At 40.8% G+C, this 22,500-nt stretch overlaps 1 protein-coding gene across 1 annotated transcript in view; it reads left to right on the top strand.

Moving 5' to 3' along the window:
- STAB2 (stabilin 2) overlaps window positions 1-22,500 on the top strand; it is a 922,612-nt gene that overhangs the window by 593,077 nt on the left and 307,035 nt on the right. Inside the window, exons 42-43 of the mRNA XM_044087850.1 lie at window positions 565-690; window positions 963-1,036. Of these exons, the coding sequence (XP_043943785.1) occupies window positions 565-690; window positions 963-1,036 (200 nt within the window). The remainder of the gene's footprint in view (window positions 1-564; window positions 691-962; window positions 1,037-22,500) is intronic.

Genomic DNA, 22,500 nt, shown 5'->3' with positions numbered 1-22,500 from the left:
CTGAGATGAATCTCTTCCCTTCTATAATTTTTCTGTTAAAATATATTTTAATCAGTTATAATAATACTGTCTGACATACATGTATATCTCTTTTCTGACCAGCAAGACCCACTGTTGATGCATTTTTAACACAAGCAACTTTACAAATGCATTTTTAACACAGGCATACGTACAAATCAGTGTGATAGTCAATTGACACAAAATTCTTTATAAAACTCCAGCTAGCTATGCTGGCATATGTTACATATGCACTGCTCTACTCTCCCTGGCAAATATGGCACTACCTCATATCATCACAGCATATATGAAAAGTATACCCTTAGGACTTTTTTTTCAACTAATGAGATTTTTAGAACTGTTCCTTGGCATGCTATATGTTTTAAAGATTTGTTTTTTTTCTAAAGGATAAACAGAGGCAAATACTTTCTTAATTGCATGTGCAAGTTGCAGTTAATTACAGTATGGGATATGCCAGGATGCCAATAAAAATTATGCATGTTATTACAAAATTGAGCTTATGTGTAGTGATCTTAATTAACTGATGTCTTTTTATGTAATTTGTAGTTATGAATGCATGTGAGACCAGTAATGGTGGTTGTTCAGAAAATGCAGACTGCAAAAGAACAACCCCTGGAAACAGACAGTGTATTTGTAAAGCAGGCTACACTGGAGATGGAATTGTGTGTATAGGTGAGTATTTTAATTTACAATATAAATATTTATTTTTATCACTGATTATTCAGACTCTTTGTGAAACTATTCCATAGCCAAGATTAAGAATTTAAGTATTAAACTCCACTTCAGTTATACACCAAGCATGCAGACACTTTTATAATTATTTTATAATCATATCAGAGATTCATGCAAACTACTTTTAAGCATGTTGCAGTGTGACAGACTCACTTGTAAAAGACCACTCTGAACTGGATAAAAAATGGTTGATGTTTCCATATTTTCTCAAGGAATTAATCCTTGTCTGGAGAATCACGGAGGATGTGATACACATGCTGAATGTACTCAAACTGGCCCTAATCAGGTAAGAAAAAGACAGTAACATTTGTCATGTAGTGAAAAGGTTATAAATCTATACGCAAATATTTTGGGCACCCCTAAATTTTCTGTCATTGTCATTTTAGGTTTCTTGGATGTTTGTTGAATGCATTTGCAGCAAATACTCTGATTACTAGTTTACATCATTATGCATATGTGGTTACTGTTATAAAAAGACACTTTGCAAAAAGTTCAGCATTACTTTCCCTACCCAGTTTAACCTCCAAGTTTCTAAAGTATCAGCTTTACTAACAGAAATGGTCCCCATGTTGCCAGCATCTTAATACTTTTCTTCCATCTTCTGAGAGTGTTAGTAGTTAGGCGGATGTGCTCTTTTCAGCACCTACAATGTGCTCAGAATTACCTTGTGCCATTTATATGAGGTTACATGTACTGGCAGCATATTTAAGTGTGGCTGTAAATTCTTTGTTATTAGTCCTGTTGCTCCTACTGCTGAAGTACCTTTATTCTACTTTGCTCTCATTTGTGCTGCATAGTCTGGTACTTTAGGACTTTGTGCATTTCAATATGTCAGACACTATAATCTCTGTGTGTTGCAATGTTATTGATTAATGCTACTTTCATCTTTTTTCTTGGACTACCCTATAGGTTCATAGGTTGGTGCTAGGCTATCGGCCCTAGGGCTTATACAAGCCAAGCCATAACAATTCCCTGGATATTTCTTCCCACAATGTTTGCTTCCCTAGACCCATGTCTAGCCTGACTGACATGATCCCTGGGGTGAATTTCCCATCTCCCATCCAATCATCAAGGTTCCTTTTGAAGAGGACCAAGGAGGCGCTCTGCTTGACATGCATGGGCAGTCTATTCCAGAGTATGAGGAATCTCTGGGTCAGGAACCTATCCCTCCAGCATGTTTTGTTTATTGTTATGACAAGGTTTAGATCCCTGGAGCGTGTGGCTCTGAGGGATTGGGATTTCTTTAAGTACAGCATGTCCAACAGCTCAAGGTTTGACATGGCCTTGTATGATAAGCAGAGATCGCCTCTGAGTAGATGATATGTCACAGAGTATAGCTGGAGTTTTTTTAGACTGTTAGCATATGGCATCTGCATTAGGCCTGTGATTCTTTTAGTGAGGTATTTCTGCGGCCTTTCCAGCTGTTACAGATGTCTTGTGAGGTACATACCAAATGGGGCATTATACTCTATAATGGGTCTAATGAGGGATGAGTACAGTGGGACAATATCCTCTTTTTTTCTGGATGAAAATCCCTTAGTGATGAGGTGTGCCACATAGAAGGATTTCCTGACTGTTGTGGTGATGTGGTTATCGAAGGTGAGACCACTGTCCATCTTTGTCCCTAAGTCTCTCATCACACTTTTGGTGTTTAGTGTACTGCCACCTATGTGGTAATTCATGGGTACATGTTTTTTCCCAAAGGGGATAACTATACATTTCTTGGCATTAAGCCTGAGCCCATGGCTCTGGCACCAAGTATCTGTTTCTAAAAGGCCCTTTTGTAGAATATCCACATAATTTGGGGATTCAATAATGGCTCCCAGTTTGCAGTCATCTGCAAACTGTGTTAGCCAGAGTCCCTTAGTGTTGGCCTGTACTTCAGAGAAGTAGATGCCAAACAACAGAGGTCCCAGGACTGAACCCTGAGGTACTCCACTTGTCACTTGTCTGGAGCTGGATTTGGAGTTGGCTACTTTTACAGTCTGGGTTCTGTCAGTAAGCCAATTGGCAACCCATCGAGTGACATAGGGATTTATGCCCAGCTTAGTAAGTTTATCTATGATTCCAGAGTGGGGGATGGTGTTGAAGGCCTTGTCAAGGTCCAGATAGGCTGTGTGGACTGCCTTACGCTCGTCCACAGCTCTGGAGACTGATTTGAAGAAGTCAGTCAGGTTCAGGAGACAAGATCGGCCCTTCACGAACCCAAACTCAGTGGGGTCCAGTGTTTGAAGGTTGCCAATGTCTTTGTTTATAAGTTCCATGATAATGCGTTCCATGCCCTTGCAGATCAGGCTCGTCAAACTGATGGGACAGTAGTTCCTGGAATTCAAGGTGGATTCCCCCTTGTGGAGTGGGATAACTGTAGCTGTGCACCACTCAGTGGGCACGAAGCCTGAGGTGAGGCTATGATTAAACATGAAACTTAGGTGAGGTGTCAGTTCATTTTTTAATTCATTTAGTACACAGCCCGGGATGTCATCTGGTACCATGGATGCTATATTCTTAGCTTTAGAGAGTGCAGTTTCTACCTGTGTGGCCATGATTAATGGAATTTGGCAATCCTTTGGTATTGAGATGGGTTCTTTAGGGGGTGAGAGGGGGGTGAAGTTGGCACTAAATCGATCTGCCGGGATATTGGCAATATCCTTGAGATCAGTATATTTAATGCCATTCTGTTGTATCTCAGAGAAGATCTGAGCATTGCCATTTAGATTCTTGACATAACTATAGAATGCCTTGTGGTTGTCGTTGGAATCTTTGGCAATTTTATTTTCGTAACTAGCTTTTGAGGATTTTATGAAGGATCTCAGCTTCTTACTGAGGCTGGTAAAGGAGTTTTTTTCATCCTGGGATTTTCCTCTTTTCTGCAACAGTTTCTTCCTCCTGTTGTATAGTTTGTTTATGGCAGGGGATCATCAGATTGGCTTCCTTTTTTTCGAGGAGAGCATCTTGGTTCTATTTGGGATGGCACAATTCATGCATGAGTGGATGTGCTCGTACAGTGCCTTAGTGTAGGATTCAGCAGTCAAACTTTCAGAACTGTCTAGTTTACTTGCATTTGTTTTCTCAGCTGTTGGCATTAGGTGAACACAAATGGTAAGAACTTCCTCACTGATGACAATGCTTTGAGTTTATGTGTACAATGCTGCTCAGCTACTTCTACATTGCAGTATTTATGCAATCTCCAGTAATGAGATATACAATGGTTTTCAGTTCTGTTTTATGGAACCTGTTTTTGTCTTTTTTTCACACTTTTTCAATAGACTTTGTAAACTAACATGTACGTAGTCCACTATCTTGAGCAACCAGTATTGACCCTTCATCTTTTGATTTAAATTCACCTCTGCTTAACCATTCCTGCATCAAATCTTGGTCAATATCCGGATATTTTAGAAGTTTTCTATACTTGCCATTATATTTGTGGGGTTTTCAACAATCTTTCATTTTCTTCCTGTCCTTTTCTTTACATTCTTTATTTTGTTTTTGTTTGTTTTTCTGGCACTTTCAGTTGATGTCTGACTTTTGTTTACTTATGGCTTGATTTCTATTCCCTTTCCTTCCCAAAATGCTTCTTTTAAACTAAGCAAAGACATCTTCCTAGACTTCTTCTCTTCAGGCTTTGAAAGTTTCTCTATGTCTGGATCTGATAGGGTCAACAAATATGCAGGCAATCCCATGATTGCAGACCTAAACATGCAGTTAATTTTAAAGAGGCCAAACGTCCTTTATAGTGAGGGATGTATAATTTTGGTATACACTGTTTTTTGTATAAGACAATTTTCCTTATTTACTTGTTCAACTGGTTCAATGTTTTTTGGGGTCAGTCAGCCTCACCAAAGCTGTAGGTTAGAGCAAGAATAACAAATTGATTTCTAACTTGGACTTCCTTCCTAGATGTCAAGGTAGTTTTCATTATTAGATTTAGTCTTTTAATGGATTCCTTATTAAACTTTGCTCTCATTTGTTCATGTTTTTTTTTTTTTTTGCCAACCCTTCCTCTATTTATCTGCTCTCCCGCTCATGTTCCTTTGCATCATAGCCCTGTTCCAGGTTGATATTTTTTTGAGTTGCAGCCTTCATTCCCTTATCGTTTGAGAAAGTTGTAACTATTTGCAGTTGTTCTTTCGGAGTCTCATATGATGAACTATACAGCCACAAAAAGCAAATGAGAAGTATTTCAACAAGGTTTGTTTCTAGGAGTTAAACTATAACCATAGCCTAATCTGTTAAGCAAGTTGCTTAATGAGTTAAGAGCAGAAGAAAATAACAGTGGCAACAAAGAATCATCCTGTAATATTCCCCTTTAAATTTGTATTCCCGCCATAAAATTTGACATTTGTCGTAGCTTAGCTGTAAAGTGGTTTACCACTGTTTCATAGTCACTGCAATGTAATTGATCAAGGTAGGGTGTGTCATATACATCTGTTATGGCTTTGTTTTACAACAGATGATCATTTGTCCCATATGACTTTCTTATATTACCTTTTTGTTCTGTTGCCATGATTGAATTCTGTTCTAGATGTCTATAATGGACAGAGGCGGCTCCTAAATGGTTTATGCGATGCAAGAGTCCCCTCAGATTATCTGTGATGTGATCCCAGTTATTCTGATTAGGGATAATATACAGCTATTGACCATGGGATGGGTAATGAAAACACCAGATGGAATGGGTTAATTCAAGAAACAAAATGGAAATTGGCTAGGCTTAAAATGGCCTGCAAGGGCAGCTAGCCTAGTGCTTACCTATAAACATACAAACTCTGCCTGCATCAATTACAGTTTATAATTTATATAGTTTATATATTGATGGAAGACAAGATACTCATCTATAGCTTTTAAACTGTTTTGCAGGTTTACTCTTAAGGAGTATCACTTTTGCCTGTTCTTAACCAGCTTGGTATCTGTTTGGCATGTGTATTAGTAATTTTTGTTCAAGGCTAACTCTATTAGCAAAGATGTTAATTCCTTTAGCCAAAATATAGGTACTGCAACTGAACCCAGGGATTTCCATATAAGAGCATTTCTTAATTGTCCTCATTTTCTCTGGCTGTTACTTCATCCCATTTTATATCCTCTTTGTTAATTCTTCATTATGTTTATTTCAATCATTCAATCCCTTCAGCATTTTTGTTATGTTCTTCATAAATGCTTCTCCAAAATGTGCCTATTACATCTTTTTTTGGGGGTGGGTTGTGTTTCTAATCTTTTTCATTTGTTTCCCAATTCTCTAGAAAATCTTGTTGGGTCATCAATGAATTGCTCATGTTGTACTTTTTCTTTATATTTATCTTCATTTTTCAGCTTGTGCTGATGTTTTAGTTTATTATTGGAAATAGTGTATAATAAATCCTGGCATGTTTTGATACTGTGTGTTGCTTTTTCACATATATTTTTCTAAGAATTTTTGATGACCTTTTTCCTTTTCTTATTCTTCTAATAGTGATACTATTTGTCTTAGTTGCTTTATACTTTTGTCTATTTGATGCTTCCATTGTGGCATTCTGCTTGTTTCCTTCTTTTCCTTTGTTATTTATATTTGTTGTGGTAACACTTTATCCATTATTAGTTTAGTTACTCAGTAATATATCCTATTTATTTCTGTTACATCACATGAATTTCTTTTAATAGTCTTGATTATTGCGTTCATCGGTTTCACAAGACTTCTAATGTTGTGGGTCATATTTACATTCCTTCATCTATTACCTGAATAAGTCTATTTGTGCTGTGCGGAGTGTTTAATAAACGGTGTCTTCGTGGATCAAACAGTGTCATGGGCTTATTTCTGTGTTTTGTGATTTGTGACTTTAGAGCACTTTATTCATAGGTTCATAGGTTCATAGGCTGATACTAGGCTATCTGCCCTAGGGCAGTTATAAGCCTAGCCAGAGTATGTTTGGCTTTCGCCACCCTTTTAGATTAGTTGACTGTGCCTCTGTATAGTAGATCACAGAAGGTAGCCCTTTTAAGGTCTGTTTACTGTGTGCCAAGCAGCAACACAGAAGAGATCTCAGGGGTAAACTTACGATCTCCCATCCATTCGTCAAGATTTCTCTTGAAGAGGGTCAGTGAGGGGCTCTGCCTGACATGCATTGGGATTTTGTTCCAGAGTGAGGGGAGCCTCTGGGATATGAATCTGTCCCTCCAGCATGTCCTATTTATTTCTGTGCTGAGGTTCAGGTCCCTGGAGCGTGTAGCTCTAAGGGATTTAGATTTCCTGAGGTGAAGCATGTCCATTAATTCTGGGTTGGACATGGCTTTATATGTCAGACACAGATTGCCTCTGAGTAGGCAGTACACAACTGATTAGAGCTGTAGTTTCTTTAGCCAAACTGCATAGGCATCTGTTTGAGCCCCTTGATCCTCTTGGTGAGATACTTTTGGGGTCTTTCCAGTTGCTGAAGGTGTTGGGTATGGTACATCCCAAACGGGGCATTGTACTCAATTATGGGCCTGATAAGTGATGAGTAGAGGGGCACAATGACCTCTCTTGATCTAGATGTGAACCCTTTCATGATAAGGTGGGCTATATAGAAGATCTTTCTAACCACTTTGGCAATGTGATTGTCAAAGGAGAGATTGCTATCTACTTGGGTCCCCAAGTCCCTAATTACTTCTTCCGTACTTAATGGATTACCACCTATGTGGTAATTTGTGGGCACTTTGTTTTTTCCAAAGGGGATGACTATGCACTTTTTGGCATTTAGCTTTAGGCCATGGCTCTGGCACCAGTTATCCGTCTCTGTGAGACCCTGTTGGAGGATGCTTATGTCAAGTCAGAGAGTCGATTATAGCACCCAGTTTGCAGTCATCTGCGAACTTGGTCAGCCATAGTCCACCCGTGTTAGTCTGTACCTCGGAGAAATATATACCGAACAAGAGAGGTCCCAGGACTGACCCTTGTGGGACACCACTTGTAACTGGTTTAGAGTCTGACATGGCACCTGCTATTCTGACCATGTGGGTTCTATCCCTGAGCCAGTTTGCAACCCATCTTGTGACATAGGGGTTGATATTTAAGCTGGTGAGCTTATTTATGATGCCCAACTGGGGTATTGTGTCAAAGGCCTTTGCGAGGTCCATGTAGGCCGTGTGGACTATCTTCCCTTCATCTATGGCTTTGGTAACTGTTTCAAAGAAGTTGACCAGGTTCAAGAGGCAAGATCTGCCCTTAACAAAGCTGAATTGGGTGGATCCAGTGTCTGGAGGTTCCCAATGTCTTTGTTTACGATTTCCATGATGATACGTTCCATAGCTTTGCAGACCAGGCTAGTCAGGCTTATAGGGTGATAGTTTCTGGGGTCTGTTGTGGAGCCACCTTTGTGGAGTGGGACCACTGCTGCTGTATGCCATTCCTTGGGAACATATCCTGTAGTAAGGCTAAGATTGAACAGTGACTTTATATGAGGGTTTAGTTCTTCTTGGAGCTCATGTAAGATGCAGCCCAGGACACTGTCCGGTCCCATTGATGCTGTGTTTTTTGTTTTGGAGAGGGCAGCTCTCACCTGTGCATCTGTGATCTCAGGAAGGCTACACTCTGTTGGGATAGACATTTCCTCTTTTGGGGGAGAAGGGGGGGAGAAGTTTGCACTGAACCTTTCTGCCAGGATGTTGGCAATGTCTGTGGGTTCAGTGAATTTTTTGTCATTTTGCACTAACTCAGAGCATATCTGGGAGTTGCCTCCCAGGTTTCTGACATAACTAAAGAAGGCCTTGTGATTATCTTTAGTGTCTTGTGCAATTTTTCTTTCAAAGCTGGCCTTAGAAGATTTTATGAGGGATCGTAGTTTCATGCTAGTACTGATCAGTGACGCCTTCCCTTTTTGGGATTTTGCTCTGTCATGTAGTAGCTTTCTCCTTCTGTTGTATAGCTTATTTATGGCCAGGGTCCACCAGACAGGTCTCCTGCCTTTGGAGGAGTGAGTCTTGGTTTTATTTGGGATAGCATGCTCCATGCATTCCTGTAGGTGTCCATAGAATGCTTTTGTAAAGGATTCTGCATTTTGGGCCGTATTGTCCACTGGCCCGAGGGCTTTGAAGGATTCCACCTCAGTTTTGAGAAGTGTGAAGTTTGCTTTTGAGAAGTTCTTCACCGTGGTTTCCTTGGCTAGCAGTGTGGATGGAATATGGATGTCCAGTGAGATTTGTTTATGGTCTGATCTTACCAATGAGGGGTATACATCTGGTGTGGAACAAAGAGACCCCATGTTGGTGGTGACCAGATCCAGTATGTTTTCCCCTCTTGTGGGAGTGGTGACCAGTTGTTCCATAGCATTTGAGTTTATAAATTCTAGGAACCGTTGGGTGAAGGTGTTTGGGCTTGAGTAGTTTTCCCAATCGATGTTTGGGTAGTTGAAGTCACCCAATATAATAGTGTTTGGAGAGACATTCATATTCTCCAGTGTTCTCAGGAAAGCTGAGTGAGGTTCCTGTGTTTGGGAGGGTGGTCTCTAGCATGCTACAAACTGAAAGGCAGTTTTGCCCACTGTTAGTTGCACATGGATGGTCTCCGAAGCTTTGTGCAGTGCCACTAGCCTGGAGGTGTGGGTATCTTTGATAAATATGGATACTCCCCCTCCTTTTGTGGTTAAGTCCAAGTTTTGGGGCCGGAAAGCATGGTATGAAGTATAGCCTGGTAGTGCTGGGGTGCTCTTGGGAGCCTTGAACCAGGTTTCTGTTACTGCACATATTCTCCATACTGAGGAGAGTCTCGAGTGTGTGTATCTTGAGGTTTAGACTTCTGGTGTTGAGCAGCATTACCCTTAGTTTTTTTTTCTTTGTGTTGTCTATGGGGGTGGGTTTGTCTTTTGAGCCTTGCCTAAAAAAGGCACTATGGGGGAGGTAAGACACTTAGCCAGTATTCAAAAACCCAGGTGTGACAGGTGCAAGCCATCCTTAGTGAAGCAACGTGGCTTGTCGGGCATGTCATCCCAGGCTGACAGACACTGGATCCCCTTTGAATGACACCAATACTTTAGCCAATTGTTAAAATTGATCATTTTGTCTTTATACTGTGGCATCATTCTTGGTGAGGGTAAGATGCTACTCAAGGTCAGGGTCATACCGGCCTGGGCTACATGATCAAATAGCTCCTGTACGTCTTTTTTCATGTAGTCCAGGGAGGTACATCTCAGGTCATTCACACCAGCATGGACAATGACGGAGTCATGCTTGTACTTGCTTTGGAGTGACCTGAGTGCTTGTGTTATGTGGTGGATCCTGGCAGCTGACAGGCAGCTTACAGTGACCTTCTCCTTGTTCAGCCTGGTGAGTGGGACGTCAGTGTGTCTGACAATAGAGTCACCTATTACAAGTGTATTAGGTGTGTTGTGTAGTCTTAAGGGCTGTGACTGTGTGGCACACTGACTTTGTGAGTTATGTGCTATGTGGATATTGTTTCGTGGTAGGTGTCACTTGAATGTCTGCTTTAGAGGTCTCTGCTGCTTAGGCAGATTTTTATTTATTGCCTCCGAGTATGTTTTTGTGTGTTTATGTGTTTGGTTTGCTGATGTGATAGGTCTATGTGAGACTGGATTTGTAGTGTGTGGTTACCTTCTCCTCCTGACAGGCTGTGCCAGTTCTGAGTTGAGAGAGCTTAGCCTCCCGTTTGGCTATATAATTGCATCTCTCACATATATTTGAGCTTGTTGGGAGGAGGAGAGGGTGGTCTGTATACATAAGGCAGTTGTAACATTGCCTCAAGATTCCCAGATTCACCAGCTGGACTGGAGAGTAAACTCGAAACTGACCTTTGGACATGCCTGAATAATACAGGGAACTACTTATTGACTGATCAGAAAGAACCAATAGGGAGCAAGTGCTTTGAAGGAGTATAAGAGGATGTAGTGCTTTAGTTTGTGTTTACCTATGAGATTACTTATACGAGCAAGTGCAGGGCTTTGGAATGAGAATAGAGTGCTTAATTTGAGATTTAGAGCAGTTCTAAGGGAAAAAGTGAAGAGTAGACTTTGTGGAGACGGGAATAATTTAAGCTTGTTTAAGTGGCGCTGCCCGACGCTGCTCTGTGCAGAAGACCGCGCTAAAAGAGGGTTGCAGGGTTTTAAGAGATAGAGATCAAGGAGTTTAGAATTGACCCAAAATGGCCAATAAAACCACAGCTTCTAGGCAGTAACCACTCCTACAGGGACAGGCAGGCTGTTCAGTGTTAACCACTGCCACTGGTCAACACAGAGACTTCCCTTTAGTCCAAGCAAGCACTGGCCTCCAAGAAACTTACAAACAGTTCAGAATAGCAAATCTGTAACTGAACTTTCTTAAATTTCAGAAAGTGGGAAAAAAGCAAGATTGTTTTGTTTTTTTTCTTTTTTGTTTTAGTTTAAAGGTAGCAGAGATACACAAGTAGCAAAATAATCACAACAGTGCAATAAATGACTCCACACTTGAGTGATAGGCCAAAGTCAGGTAAAATGCAGTTTTAAGAGAAAAAACAATTTTAAATTAAGTGCAACACAGGAAATGCAGTAAACAGGCTCTAGATGTGTTCTAAATACTGTTTCTAATACAGATATAAACTTTAGCAAGCTGGAAAATGCCGAAAAGTAGGTGGCAAAGCAGTAATTCTTAACAAAAAAGCAGAAGAAAATACTTAAAATCTCAAAAGTGGCTCCTTTCTCCTCTCAGCGTTTTCTCCCCTTGGTAGGTGCTTCAGCAACAACTAACAAGCCTGGAAAGATGCCAAAACCACGAGGCAGCAGGGTTTTAAGAGATAGAGATCAAGGAGTTTAGAATTGACCCAAAATGGCCAATACAACTACAGCTTCTAGGCAGTAACCACTCCTACAGGGACAGGCAGGCTGTTAAGTGTTAACCACTGCCACTGGTGAACACAGAGACTTCCCTTTAGTCCAAGCAAGCACTGGCCTCCAAGAAACTTACAAACAGTTCAGAACAGCAAATCTGTAACTGAACTTTCTTAAATTTCAGAAAGTGGGAAAAAAGCAAGATTTTTTTGTTTATTTTTTTGTTTTTTTTTTTGTTTTAGTTTAAAGGTAGCAGAGATACACAAGTAGCAAAATAATCACAACAGTGCAATAAATGACCCCACACTTGAGTGCTAGGCCAAAGTCAGGTAAAATGCAGTTTTAAGAGAAAAAAAACGATTTTAAATTAAGTGCAACACAGGAAATGCAGTAAACAGGATCTAGATGTGTTCTAAATACTGTTTCTAATACAGATATAAACTTTAGCAAGCTGGAAAACACTGAAAAGTATGTGGCAAAGCAGTAATTCTTAACAAAAAAGCAGAAGAAAATACTTAAAATCTCAAAAGTGGCTCCTTTCTCCTCCCAGCGTTTTCTCCCCTTGGTAGGTGCTTCAGCAACAACTAACAAGCCTGGAAAGATGCCAAAACCACGAGGCAGCAGTTGGATATTCTTTCATCTATTTTAATATGTCAGTTCATCTCTATTAAATCAAGCAGGTCTTCCCTTATACCATTTTTATTTTGTAATCTTTTTCCTGTGAGTCTTCTATGGTAGGTTTCAGAGCATCATTCCGGGACATATCTTCTTCAGATGCATCCTGTTCCATCTGTTGCTCCAACATTGACCCATCACATTGCAACATTACCTGTGTCAGAGTTGTCATTGTTCCTGCTCTTTCCCTTGTTGTGCAACTCCAAATGGACTTTTGTGTGAGTATCCTACAGAAGACTCCAGAACATCATCCTGTGGTATATCCTCCTCGGATGTATCCCACTCCATCCAATGCTCCTCTATCTTGGGACTCACTGGCCCATGGTGTTATGACAATCCTTCACTTTGCAGATGGTCTATCTGTTCAATTTCTATTTGTTTACTTTTTACCTCACTAAACTTCCTTTTTACAGTCCATCTTTGTGATCTTATTTTTTAATTCTTAAATTTAATCTTTACCTATATTTCACTTCATATATCTTTGGAGATGCATTTTCGTATTGACTAGTTTGGCTTTCTTCCCTGCATATGTGATCTCTTTTTCGTTCCCATGTCCATTTTTTTTCTTTTTTATACCTTTCAATGACCTCCTTTTTGTTCTTTATCTTTTCACACTTCTTCAGTCACTTCTTTGTCTTAGCAACCCAGTGTTTTAATGTTTTCCCTGATGTGTTGGATCAAGGAGCTTAAATTATTATTTGTAGCTTTTAACAGTTTTTATTTCAGGATGAGCTTATGATGATTAAGCTAATTGCTGAGTTCTGACAGGTCTTGTTGCAGTTGGTTTTCTACAAGTGTGGAAGATGTCTTAAACATTAATGAGCACAACGTGGAGGTCTAATGGGAGTTTGTTAATAAACAGAGAAAATAATATGGGTGACAATACAGACACTTGTGGAATGTCTTCAGTAATGAGTCTGGCAATTCAGATGTTGCTTAATTTGCATGATAAAGTATCTGTTAGAGATGAAGTCTTTGAACTACATGTACGTGTGTCGACTTACAGTGCCTTCAAAGAAGACAGTTTAGCCAGTGTGTGTGATAGTCTGTATCAAATACTTCCATCAGAGCCATTGTATCAAATCTGAACTGAAGATTTAAACAAAACTTAGAAACAAAATAAAATATTCCAAGTCATAGAATGGACTGAAAGTCATCACTTCTGTCAAGGATAAAAGTAAGTCCTTTTTCATCTATGTCATAAACCTTAGGAATAATATCCACATTGCAGCACAGATGCATAACATTAACACCCACTTAACCATTTAGGATAGCGAACATACTGACAGTATGAATAGTTTAATTCAAACTTCTTCCCTAGCCCTAACTTCTTCCCTTAATATTATGTCAGGACCATGAAAATGTCACCTTTGAGCAACTCCTAAATGGTCTCTCACAGATAAATAGCAATAGTACTATGTGGCCCAACAATATGCTGGAGTGCTTCTTGGTCAGTATGAATCACTGCCTCACTCTACTCTTCCTAAATTTCTTCAACCTCAGACTCTCAATTTTTTTTGTCCCAGAGGTATGTTAAACAGATGCGGTCAACCTCCGCCACAAGGGAAGCCCCACGACTGACAGCTACAGACCTATTTGTCTTACAGCTTTATCTGTAAGATAATGTAACACATAATTATGGGCCTCATGAACAAAGAATTTGCAGTTTACAGTCCTTTGACCCACAGCAGTTTGAGTTTCTGAAGGGAAGACCCTGCCTGGTTAACCGGCGCTCGACTTTGAAAAAGTCACTGAAGCATTTGATGACCATAAAGAGATACGCACACTGCACTTTTACCTGGCCAAGTTCTTCAATAACATTTTTAAACTCAGGCTTTATAGACAAGCTAATCAAAATAAATGGAAATCTTTATGTAATCTGGATAGCAAATGAACTGACACATAGAAGCCAACAAATTAGGACTGGGGACACGTTCTTCTCTAAAAGACTAATTACTCAAGGAGATCCTAATGGCTCACTCCTAGGGCTGCTGCTATGTAGTATTTACTTACCTTATGTCCAAGCTGATATTGGGGGGGGGGTTATTTGTCTGTGGCACTGGGCCTCACCAGCCCCCTGTGCAGTCTGTTATTTCTACAATAATGTCCACGCTGTCTGACAATATTACTTGCATATGATAAATACAGTAGACATTATATTTCATTAAAAGGCACCACATTTTCAAGAAGTCTCATTAGCCATGCTCTTTTGGTTTCTGCATTCCCCAAAAATGGAGTGCTGTATTGCTCACTCCCCACATTTATTAACTGTATAGTAATGAACATCACACTGCACAATCAAGAGAAATGGAATCACTTTTATTTTCTGTCACAACCTACCTGTTGTCCTTTCTTCTGATCATGCAGACCAACCGTCACTGAAGTGTGAATGACCTGCATTAGAGAAACAGAGAAAAAACTTCTTAAAGGTTCAATAGACTGACTGTGAGAATATATTAAAGAACTCCTTCCATCCAAAAATTATTTGTGACATAACTTTTTATCAAAACTCATTTTAAGCAGTTACTGAATAATGGCTTTCCTTAGAATTAACAAGAAACCTTCAAATTCCTTAGAATTAACTAAGAATCAAAGCTTTCCTTAGAATTAACTGACAGTATCCTTAGCTGTGCTCTACAGGAACTACAGAGTGAACTGGCACCTCACCTGTGTGCCCTGTTCAATCACAGCCTCACCTCAGGCTTTGGCCCTACCGAATGGCACACTGCTACAGTCATCCCTCTCCACAAAGGAGGAGCAACTACAGACCCTGAGAACTATCGCCCCATTAGCCTGAGGAGTCTGATATGCAAAGCTATGGAATGCACCATCATGGACCTAATAAACAAGGGTATAGGGAATCTCCAAACTCTGGATCCCACACAGTTTGGTTTTGTGAAGCTCATCCTGGTCGACTTCTTTGACTCAGTCATCAGAGCTGTTGATGAAGGCAAGGTCATTCATACAGCCTACCTTGATCTGGCCAAGGCCTTTGATACCATTCCCCACTCAGGAATCATAGAAAAACTCACTAAGCTAGGCATCAACACCTATATCACTAGGTGGGTTGCAAACTGGCTCACAGATAGAACCCACAGTGTGAAAGTAGCTGACTCCAAGTCAGACTGCAGACCAGTCACGAGTGGAGTCCCACAGGGTTCGGCCCTGGGTCCTCTCCTGTTTGGTATCTACTTTTCTGAAGTTCAGGCCAACACAAAGGTACTCTGGCTGACAAAGTCTGCAGATGATTGCTAGTTGGTAGCTATTATTAACTCCCCAAGTGATGCTGACATCCTACAGAAAGGCCTCACTGAGACCAATGACTGGTGTCAGAACCATGGCCTTAAGCTCAATGCCAAAAAATATGTCGTCATCCCCTTTGTGAAAAACCCGGTTCCCATGAATTACTACATCAATGGTAGTCCACTGAACACAGAAGGTGTTATAAGAGATCTGGGAACACACATTGACAGCAACCTCTCTTTCGACCACCACATTGCTACTGTGGTCAGAAAGTCTTTCTATGAGGCACATCTCATTACTAAGGGTTTTGTATTCAGGAAGAAAGAGGTCATTGTCCCCCTCTACTCTTCCCTCATTAGACAAATCATCGAGTACAATGCTGCATTTAGCATGCACCTCACTAGACACATGCAATGACTAGAGAGGCCACAAAAGTACCTCACAGAGAGGATCCTAGGCCTTAACCACTTGTACTACATGGACAGACTCAAAAAACTCCAACTATTCTCTGTCACATATCGCCTACTTATAGGCAATCTCTCCTTGACTTACAAAGCCATGTCTGACCCAGCTCTGTTAGAAATGCTTAATGTATAGAAATTCCAATCCTTCCGCACCACACATTCCAGAGACCTCAACCTCATTACCACAATCAACAGAACAAGCTGGAGGGACAGGTTCATATCCCAGAGACTGCCCATGCTATGGAATAGACTTCCCATACATGCCAAACAGAGCACCTCACCGGCCCTTGATGAATGGATGGGAAATAGAAAATTCACCCCAGGAATCCCTCCAGTGGCTCTAGTCAACAGAGGCATTGGGAAATAAGGTCGGGGAGCACAATGCTGGGGTAAGCCTATGGGCTAGGCTTGTAAAGTCTCCAGGGCCATTAGTCTAGTACACACCTATGAACCTATGAACCCATGAACAATCTCCATATGTTTAAGCTTGCTTCCTCATAATCAAACTCTGTTTCTGATACTTGTGTATTAAAGGAGAACCGCACCCACAGTTTCAAAAAACATGTTTATTTAATCATGGTTTGGTGTTTCCTACATTTTAACACCACTATGGGACTGTTTACAGTTTTTAAATATTTTTGTACATAATTTCTGAGTCTGCCCACGTGGGGTCTAGCATCTTGAAATGATCTTGATACTTCTAGGTATCCCACAATTCATAGGTTCATAGGTTCATACTAGGCTATCTGCCCTAGGGCATTTATAAGCCTAGCCAGAATTTGTTTGGCTTTCGCCACCCATTTTAAATTTATTTTGCTATGCCCTTTTTCGAGGTTAGTATACTGTGCCTGTGTCTAACAGTGACACAGAAGTGATACCCGGGGTAAACCTATGATCTCCCATCCACTCATCAAGATTCCTCTTGAAGAGAATCAATGAGGGACTCTGCCTAACCTGGACTGGGATTTTATTCCAGAGTGAAGGGAGCCTCTGGGTTATGAATCTGTCCCTCCAGCATGTCCTATTTATTTCAGTGCTGAGGTTCAAGTCTCTCGAGCGCATAGCTCGATGGGATTTGGATTTTCTGAGGTGCAGCATGTCCATTAATTCCGGGTTGGACATGGCTTTATACGTCAGGCACAGATCGCCTCTGAACAGGTGGTATGCCACTGAGTAGAGCTGGAGTTTCTTTAACCGGGCAGCATATGGCATCTGTTTGAGCCCTTTGAGCCTCTTGGTGAGGTACTTTTGGGGTCTTTCCAGTTGCTGCAGGTGTCTGGTAAGGTACATCTCAAAAGGGGCATTGTACTCAATTATGGGCCTGATGAGGGATGAGTAAAGAGGCACGATGACCTCCCCTGATCTAGATGTGAATCCCTTCATGATTAGGTGGGCTATATAAAATGTTTTTCTAACCACTTTGGCCACGTAGTTGTCAAATGAGAGATTGCTATCACCTTGGGTCCCCAGGTCCCTAATTACTTCTTCTGTACTTAATGGATTACCACCTATGTGGTAATTTGTGGGCACTTTGTTTTTGCCAAAGGGGATGACTATACACTTTTTGGCATTTAGCTTGAGGCCATGGCTCTGGCACCAGTTGTCTGTTTCTATGAAGCCCTTTTGGAGGATGCTTGTGTCAGCTGGAGAGTCGATTATGGCGCCCAGTTTGCAGTCATCTGTGAACTTGGTCAGCCACAGTCCTTCCGTGTTGGCCTGTACCTCCGAGAAATATATACCGAACAAGAGAGGTCCCAGGACTGAGCCTTGTGGGACACCACTTGTAACTGGTTTGGAGTCTGACATGACTCCAGCAATTCTAACCATGTGGGTTCTGTTCTTGAGCCAGTTTGCAATCCATCTAGTGACATAGGGGTTTATATTTAAGCTGGTGAGCTTATCTATAATGCCCGAGTGGGGTATTGTATCGAAGGCTTTTGCGAGGTCCAGGTAGGCTGTGTGGACCACCTTCCCCTCGTCAATCGCCTTGGTGACTGTTTCAAAGAAATCAACCAGGTTTAAGAGGCAGGATCTGCCCTTAACAAAGCCGAACTGGGTAGGATCCAGTGTCTGTAGGTCCCCAATATCTTTATTTATGAGGTCCATGATGATCCTTTCCATAGCTTTGCAGACCAAGCTAGTCAGGCTTATGGGGCGATAGTTTCCAGGATCCGTTGAGGCACCACCTTTATGGAGAGGGACCACTATTGCTGTACGCCACTCTTTGGGCACATATCCTGTAGAAAGGCTGAGATTGAACAGTAGTTTTATGTTTGTGTTTAGCTCTTCTTAGAGTTCATGTAGGACGCAGACCGGGACACCGTCTGATCCCACTGATGCTGTGTTTTTTGCTTTGGAAAGGGCGGCTCTTACCTGAGCATCTGAGATGTCAGGGGGGCAGCATTCTGCTGGGATAGATATTTGCCCTTTTGGTGGGGAGGGGGGGGAGTTTGTGCTGAACCTGTCAGCTAGGATGTTGGCAATGTCTGTGGGTTCAGTGTATTTTTTGTCATTTTGGACTAATTCTGAGCATATCTGGGAATTACCACCCAGGTTCCTAACATGACTAAAGAAAGCCTTGTGATTATCCTTAGTGTCCTGTGCAATTTTTCTCTCGAAGCTGGCCTTAGGCAATTTTATGAGTGCCCGTAGTTTTTTGCTAATACTGATCAGTGATGCCTTACCTTTTTGGGATTTTGCTCTATCATTTAGTAGCTTCCTCCTTCTATTGTAAAGTTTGTTTATGGCTGGGGTCCACCAGACAGGATGTCTGCCTTTGGAGGATTGGGTCTTGGTTTTATTTGGGATCGCATGATCCATGCATTCCTGAAGGTGTTCATAGAATGCGTTTATAAAGGATTCTGCGGTCTGGGCCGTATTTTCCACAGGCCCGGGGGCTTTGAAGGATTCCACCTCGGTTTTGAGGAGTGTGAAATTTGCTTTAGAGAAGTTTTTCACTGTGGTTTTCTGGGCAGGGGTGGGGTCGGGATGTGAATATCCAGTGAGATTAGTTTATGGTCTGATCTTACCAGTGAGGGATACACTTCTGGTCTGGAGCATAGAGTCCCCATGTTGGTGATGATCAGGTCCAGTATGTTTTCCCCTCTTGTGGGAGTGGTAACAAGTTGTTCCATAGCATTTGAGTTTATAAATTCTAGGAACCTTTGGGCTAGGGTGTTGGAGCTAGAGTAATGCTCCCAGTCTATGTTTGGGTAGTTGAAGTCGCCCAATATAATGGTGTTTGGAGAGGCCTTCATATTTTCCAGTGTTCTCAGAAAGGCCGAGTGGGGTTCCTGGGTTTTTCAGGGTGGTCTGTAGCAGACTATAAACTGGAAGGCAGTTTTACCCAATGTTGCACATGGATAGTCTCTGATGCTTTGTGCTTTGCCACCAACCTGGAGGTGTGGGTATCTTTGATGAATATCGATACTCCCCCTCCTTTTGTGGTTCGGTCCAAGTTTTGGGGCCGAAAAGCATGGTATGAGGTATAAACTTATCCCTTGTGATACCTATGGAGGTGGGTTTGTCTTTTGAGCCTTGCCTAAAAAAGGCACTATGGGGGTAGCAAGAGCCTTTGCCAATATCCGAAAGCCCAGGGGTGACAGGTGCAAGCCGTCCCTAGTGAAGCATCGTGGCTTGTCGATCATATCATCCCAAGCTGACAAGCATTGGATCCCCTTTGAATGACACCAGTACTTAAGCCAATTGTTGAAATTGATCATCTTGTCTTCATATTGTGGCATCATTCCTGGTGAGGGTAAGATGCTACTCAAGGTCAGGGTCATACCGGTCTGGGTTACATGCTCAGATAGCTCCTTTATGTCTCTTTTCATGTAGTCCAGGGAGGTACATCTCAGGTCATTCACACCAGCATGGACAATGACTGAGTCATATTTGTACTTGCCTTGGAGTGACCTGAGTGCTTGTGTTATATGGTGGAGCCTAGCGCCCGACAGGCTGCTCACCGTGACCCTCTCCTTGTTCAGCCTGGTGAGCGGGACGTCAGTGTGCCTGACGATAGAGTCACCTATTACAAGTGTATCAGGTGTGTTGTTTAGTCTTAATGGCTGTGACTGTTCTGCACACTGGCTTTGTGAGATATGTGTTGCACGTGTTTTGTTTTGGGGTAGCAGTTGCTTGGGTGTCTACTTTGGAGGTCTCTGCTGCTTAGGCAGATCTTTATTTAGAGCCTCCGAGTATGTTTTTGTGTGATTATGTGTTTGGTTTGCTGTCGTGGCAGGTCTATGTGAGACTGGAATTGTAGTGAGTGTGGTTTCCTTCTCCTCCTGACTGGTTATGCCAGTACTGAATTGAGAGAGCTTAGCCTCCAGTTTGGCTATATGGTTGCATCTCTCACATGTGTTGGAATTTGTTGGGAGGAGGAGAGGGTTGTCTGTGTACATGAGGCAGTTGTAACATTGCCTCAAAATTCCCAGATTCACCAGCTGGACTGGAGAGGAGGTTGACAACTGACCTTTGGACATGCTAGAATAATACTGGGAATTCCTTAATAATTGAAAACAAGGGCCAGTGGGGAGTGAGGGTTCACTACTTGTCTGTAAAAAATACATCATGCAGGCCTCTTTCTTCCTGTCACTGCATTGATTTTGCATGCAAACACTAGTGTCTTTCAGTCAGTTAGTTTTAAGCAACATTTCTTGCTGTTCAATGGCTACAAACATTGCAAATGCCACAGAACAGACTTTCAAAGTGCTTTTTGCTACTGCTTCTTTTTAGACTGGCTAATTGCAGTCTTTTGTGAAGCCTGATTTTACTTTGACTCATCTCCCATCCCCCTTCATACCTAACTTCTCTAGCTGTCAAAGTGCTAGGGGTAATTTGAGCTGTTACCTGGTGTGATTGATAGCTCACAGCAGGAGACTTGACTCATGTAATGTTTCCTTGTTTTAGCCTTTACTTTCTGTATGGGTAAGGGAAGGACCAGGGAGCTGTGATATCACAGCATGGGTGGGTTTTTAGGACGTTCATGGTGATATCAGTTTCGGGAGGGAACTGGCTAGAAAACAACCTGTATTTACTGGCCTTGATAACATCAGTGAATTGGAGACTGCAGCAAGCTTTTCCATGGTGGGATAACATTTTTTTGAAAGTGAAACCACCATAGTACAGTGAGGTACTGTTCTAGTGGAGAGAAACAGTTGATTTAAAATATTTTAAATGCTGTATTATTGTTTATTAATAGCAGGAGCTGTAAACAGGGAGAAAAAGGTCAGAGAAGTTGAGCATTTAATAACAGAATCCCGTTGTTGTCCTATCAACATTTACTTGAGTTCACATTTCATACCATATCCTTTACTTTTCTTCAGACCCATGCTCTAAACTCTGTAAATATCATAGCAACTTATAGCATCAGTAGAAGTTTATATATATTTATATATATATATATATATATATATATATATATATATATATATATATATATATATATATATATAAAGAGAGAGAGAGATAAAGCAAATAGCTAACAATTTGCATAGTCTACCCAGTTATTAACTTTGTTAACCTTTCCCGTATCACATTCGTACAGTATACAAGCAGAGGGCAGACACCATCCCTTTATTATTTTATGTAATTTAGACTCCTTCATATAGGATCATTGATCACTGGCCTCATAGCAGAATGCCCATATTTCTTATAAATCCACAGTATTATTATATTTCCTTCCATTTTTTCGTAATGTCATAATCAATCTTAAGATTAATATTATCATAAAAAGATTAACATTATCATGTACTTCCTCTAATTTTAAACTTTCCCTCTTGCTTTGTAATTAAATCTGTGATAATACCTTTTGCATGCTGTTACCTTACTAGCCATCCACTTCATAAATAAGATCTTTTCCCTCTGTACTCATTTGCCTGCTGACTACTTGAAATTCGTAGATAAGTTAATTTTGTTAGCTTCTGCCCTATTCTAACTTCCTTAGATAATTTACTTTTTTCCAAACTGCATTTAAAATGTACAACCAACAATGTCTCATGTTGTATTTCAATAGTCCCCATATTTCATAAAAAACCCTTCTTCCCTTTGATTTGGTGGGACAAATGTTGTAAAATATTCTAATCTATTTTTTACCAATGTAGTCCACAAATAATCTTCTAGGGGAAACAACCTCAAGATTTCTTATATTAGTGTTACTATGATACCTTTCCCACAACAAAATTCATAAATACTGCTCTTAACCCTCTAAAAGAATATCTTTCTGCCTTCTTTAATACTTAATTTATACCTATTTCACTATTAAGTTTAGCATCCTACAAGACAATGATATCAGCATTATTTTCTCTTAGAGTGAGATTTCATCATAATTAACTTTTTGTAAAATTTCTATGAGAAGCTGTTAATAACAAAGTCCAAAATATTTAAATCTACAAAGAAAGCCATGTCTGGAAGTCATTGCTCATGTAAGTGTGGTTTATTCCATGAATGAGCAGAGAGAAATGGGGCTGAAGACATTCCTAAAACTATACTTTACTTGAAAAATTATCCCATGCTTATTCATTCAGTGAAAAATACAAATTTTTCCAGAATTTTACTGAGCAGTACAAGGTTGAAGACAGACGAGTAGCAAGAGGAGAAGGAGCGGT

This window comes from Protopterus annectens, chromosome 11.part0, assembly GCF_019279795.1.
Source record: "Protopterus annectens isolate FY-2018-M chromosome 11.part0, PAN1.0, whole genome shotgun sequence".
Taxonomy (NCBI): domain Eukaryota; kingdom Metazoa; phylum Chordata; order Ceratodontiformes; family Protopteridae; genus Protopterus; species Protopterus annectens.
This window is presented reverse-complemented; position numbering and strand designations above follow the sequence as displayed.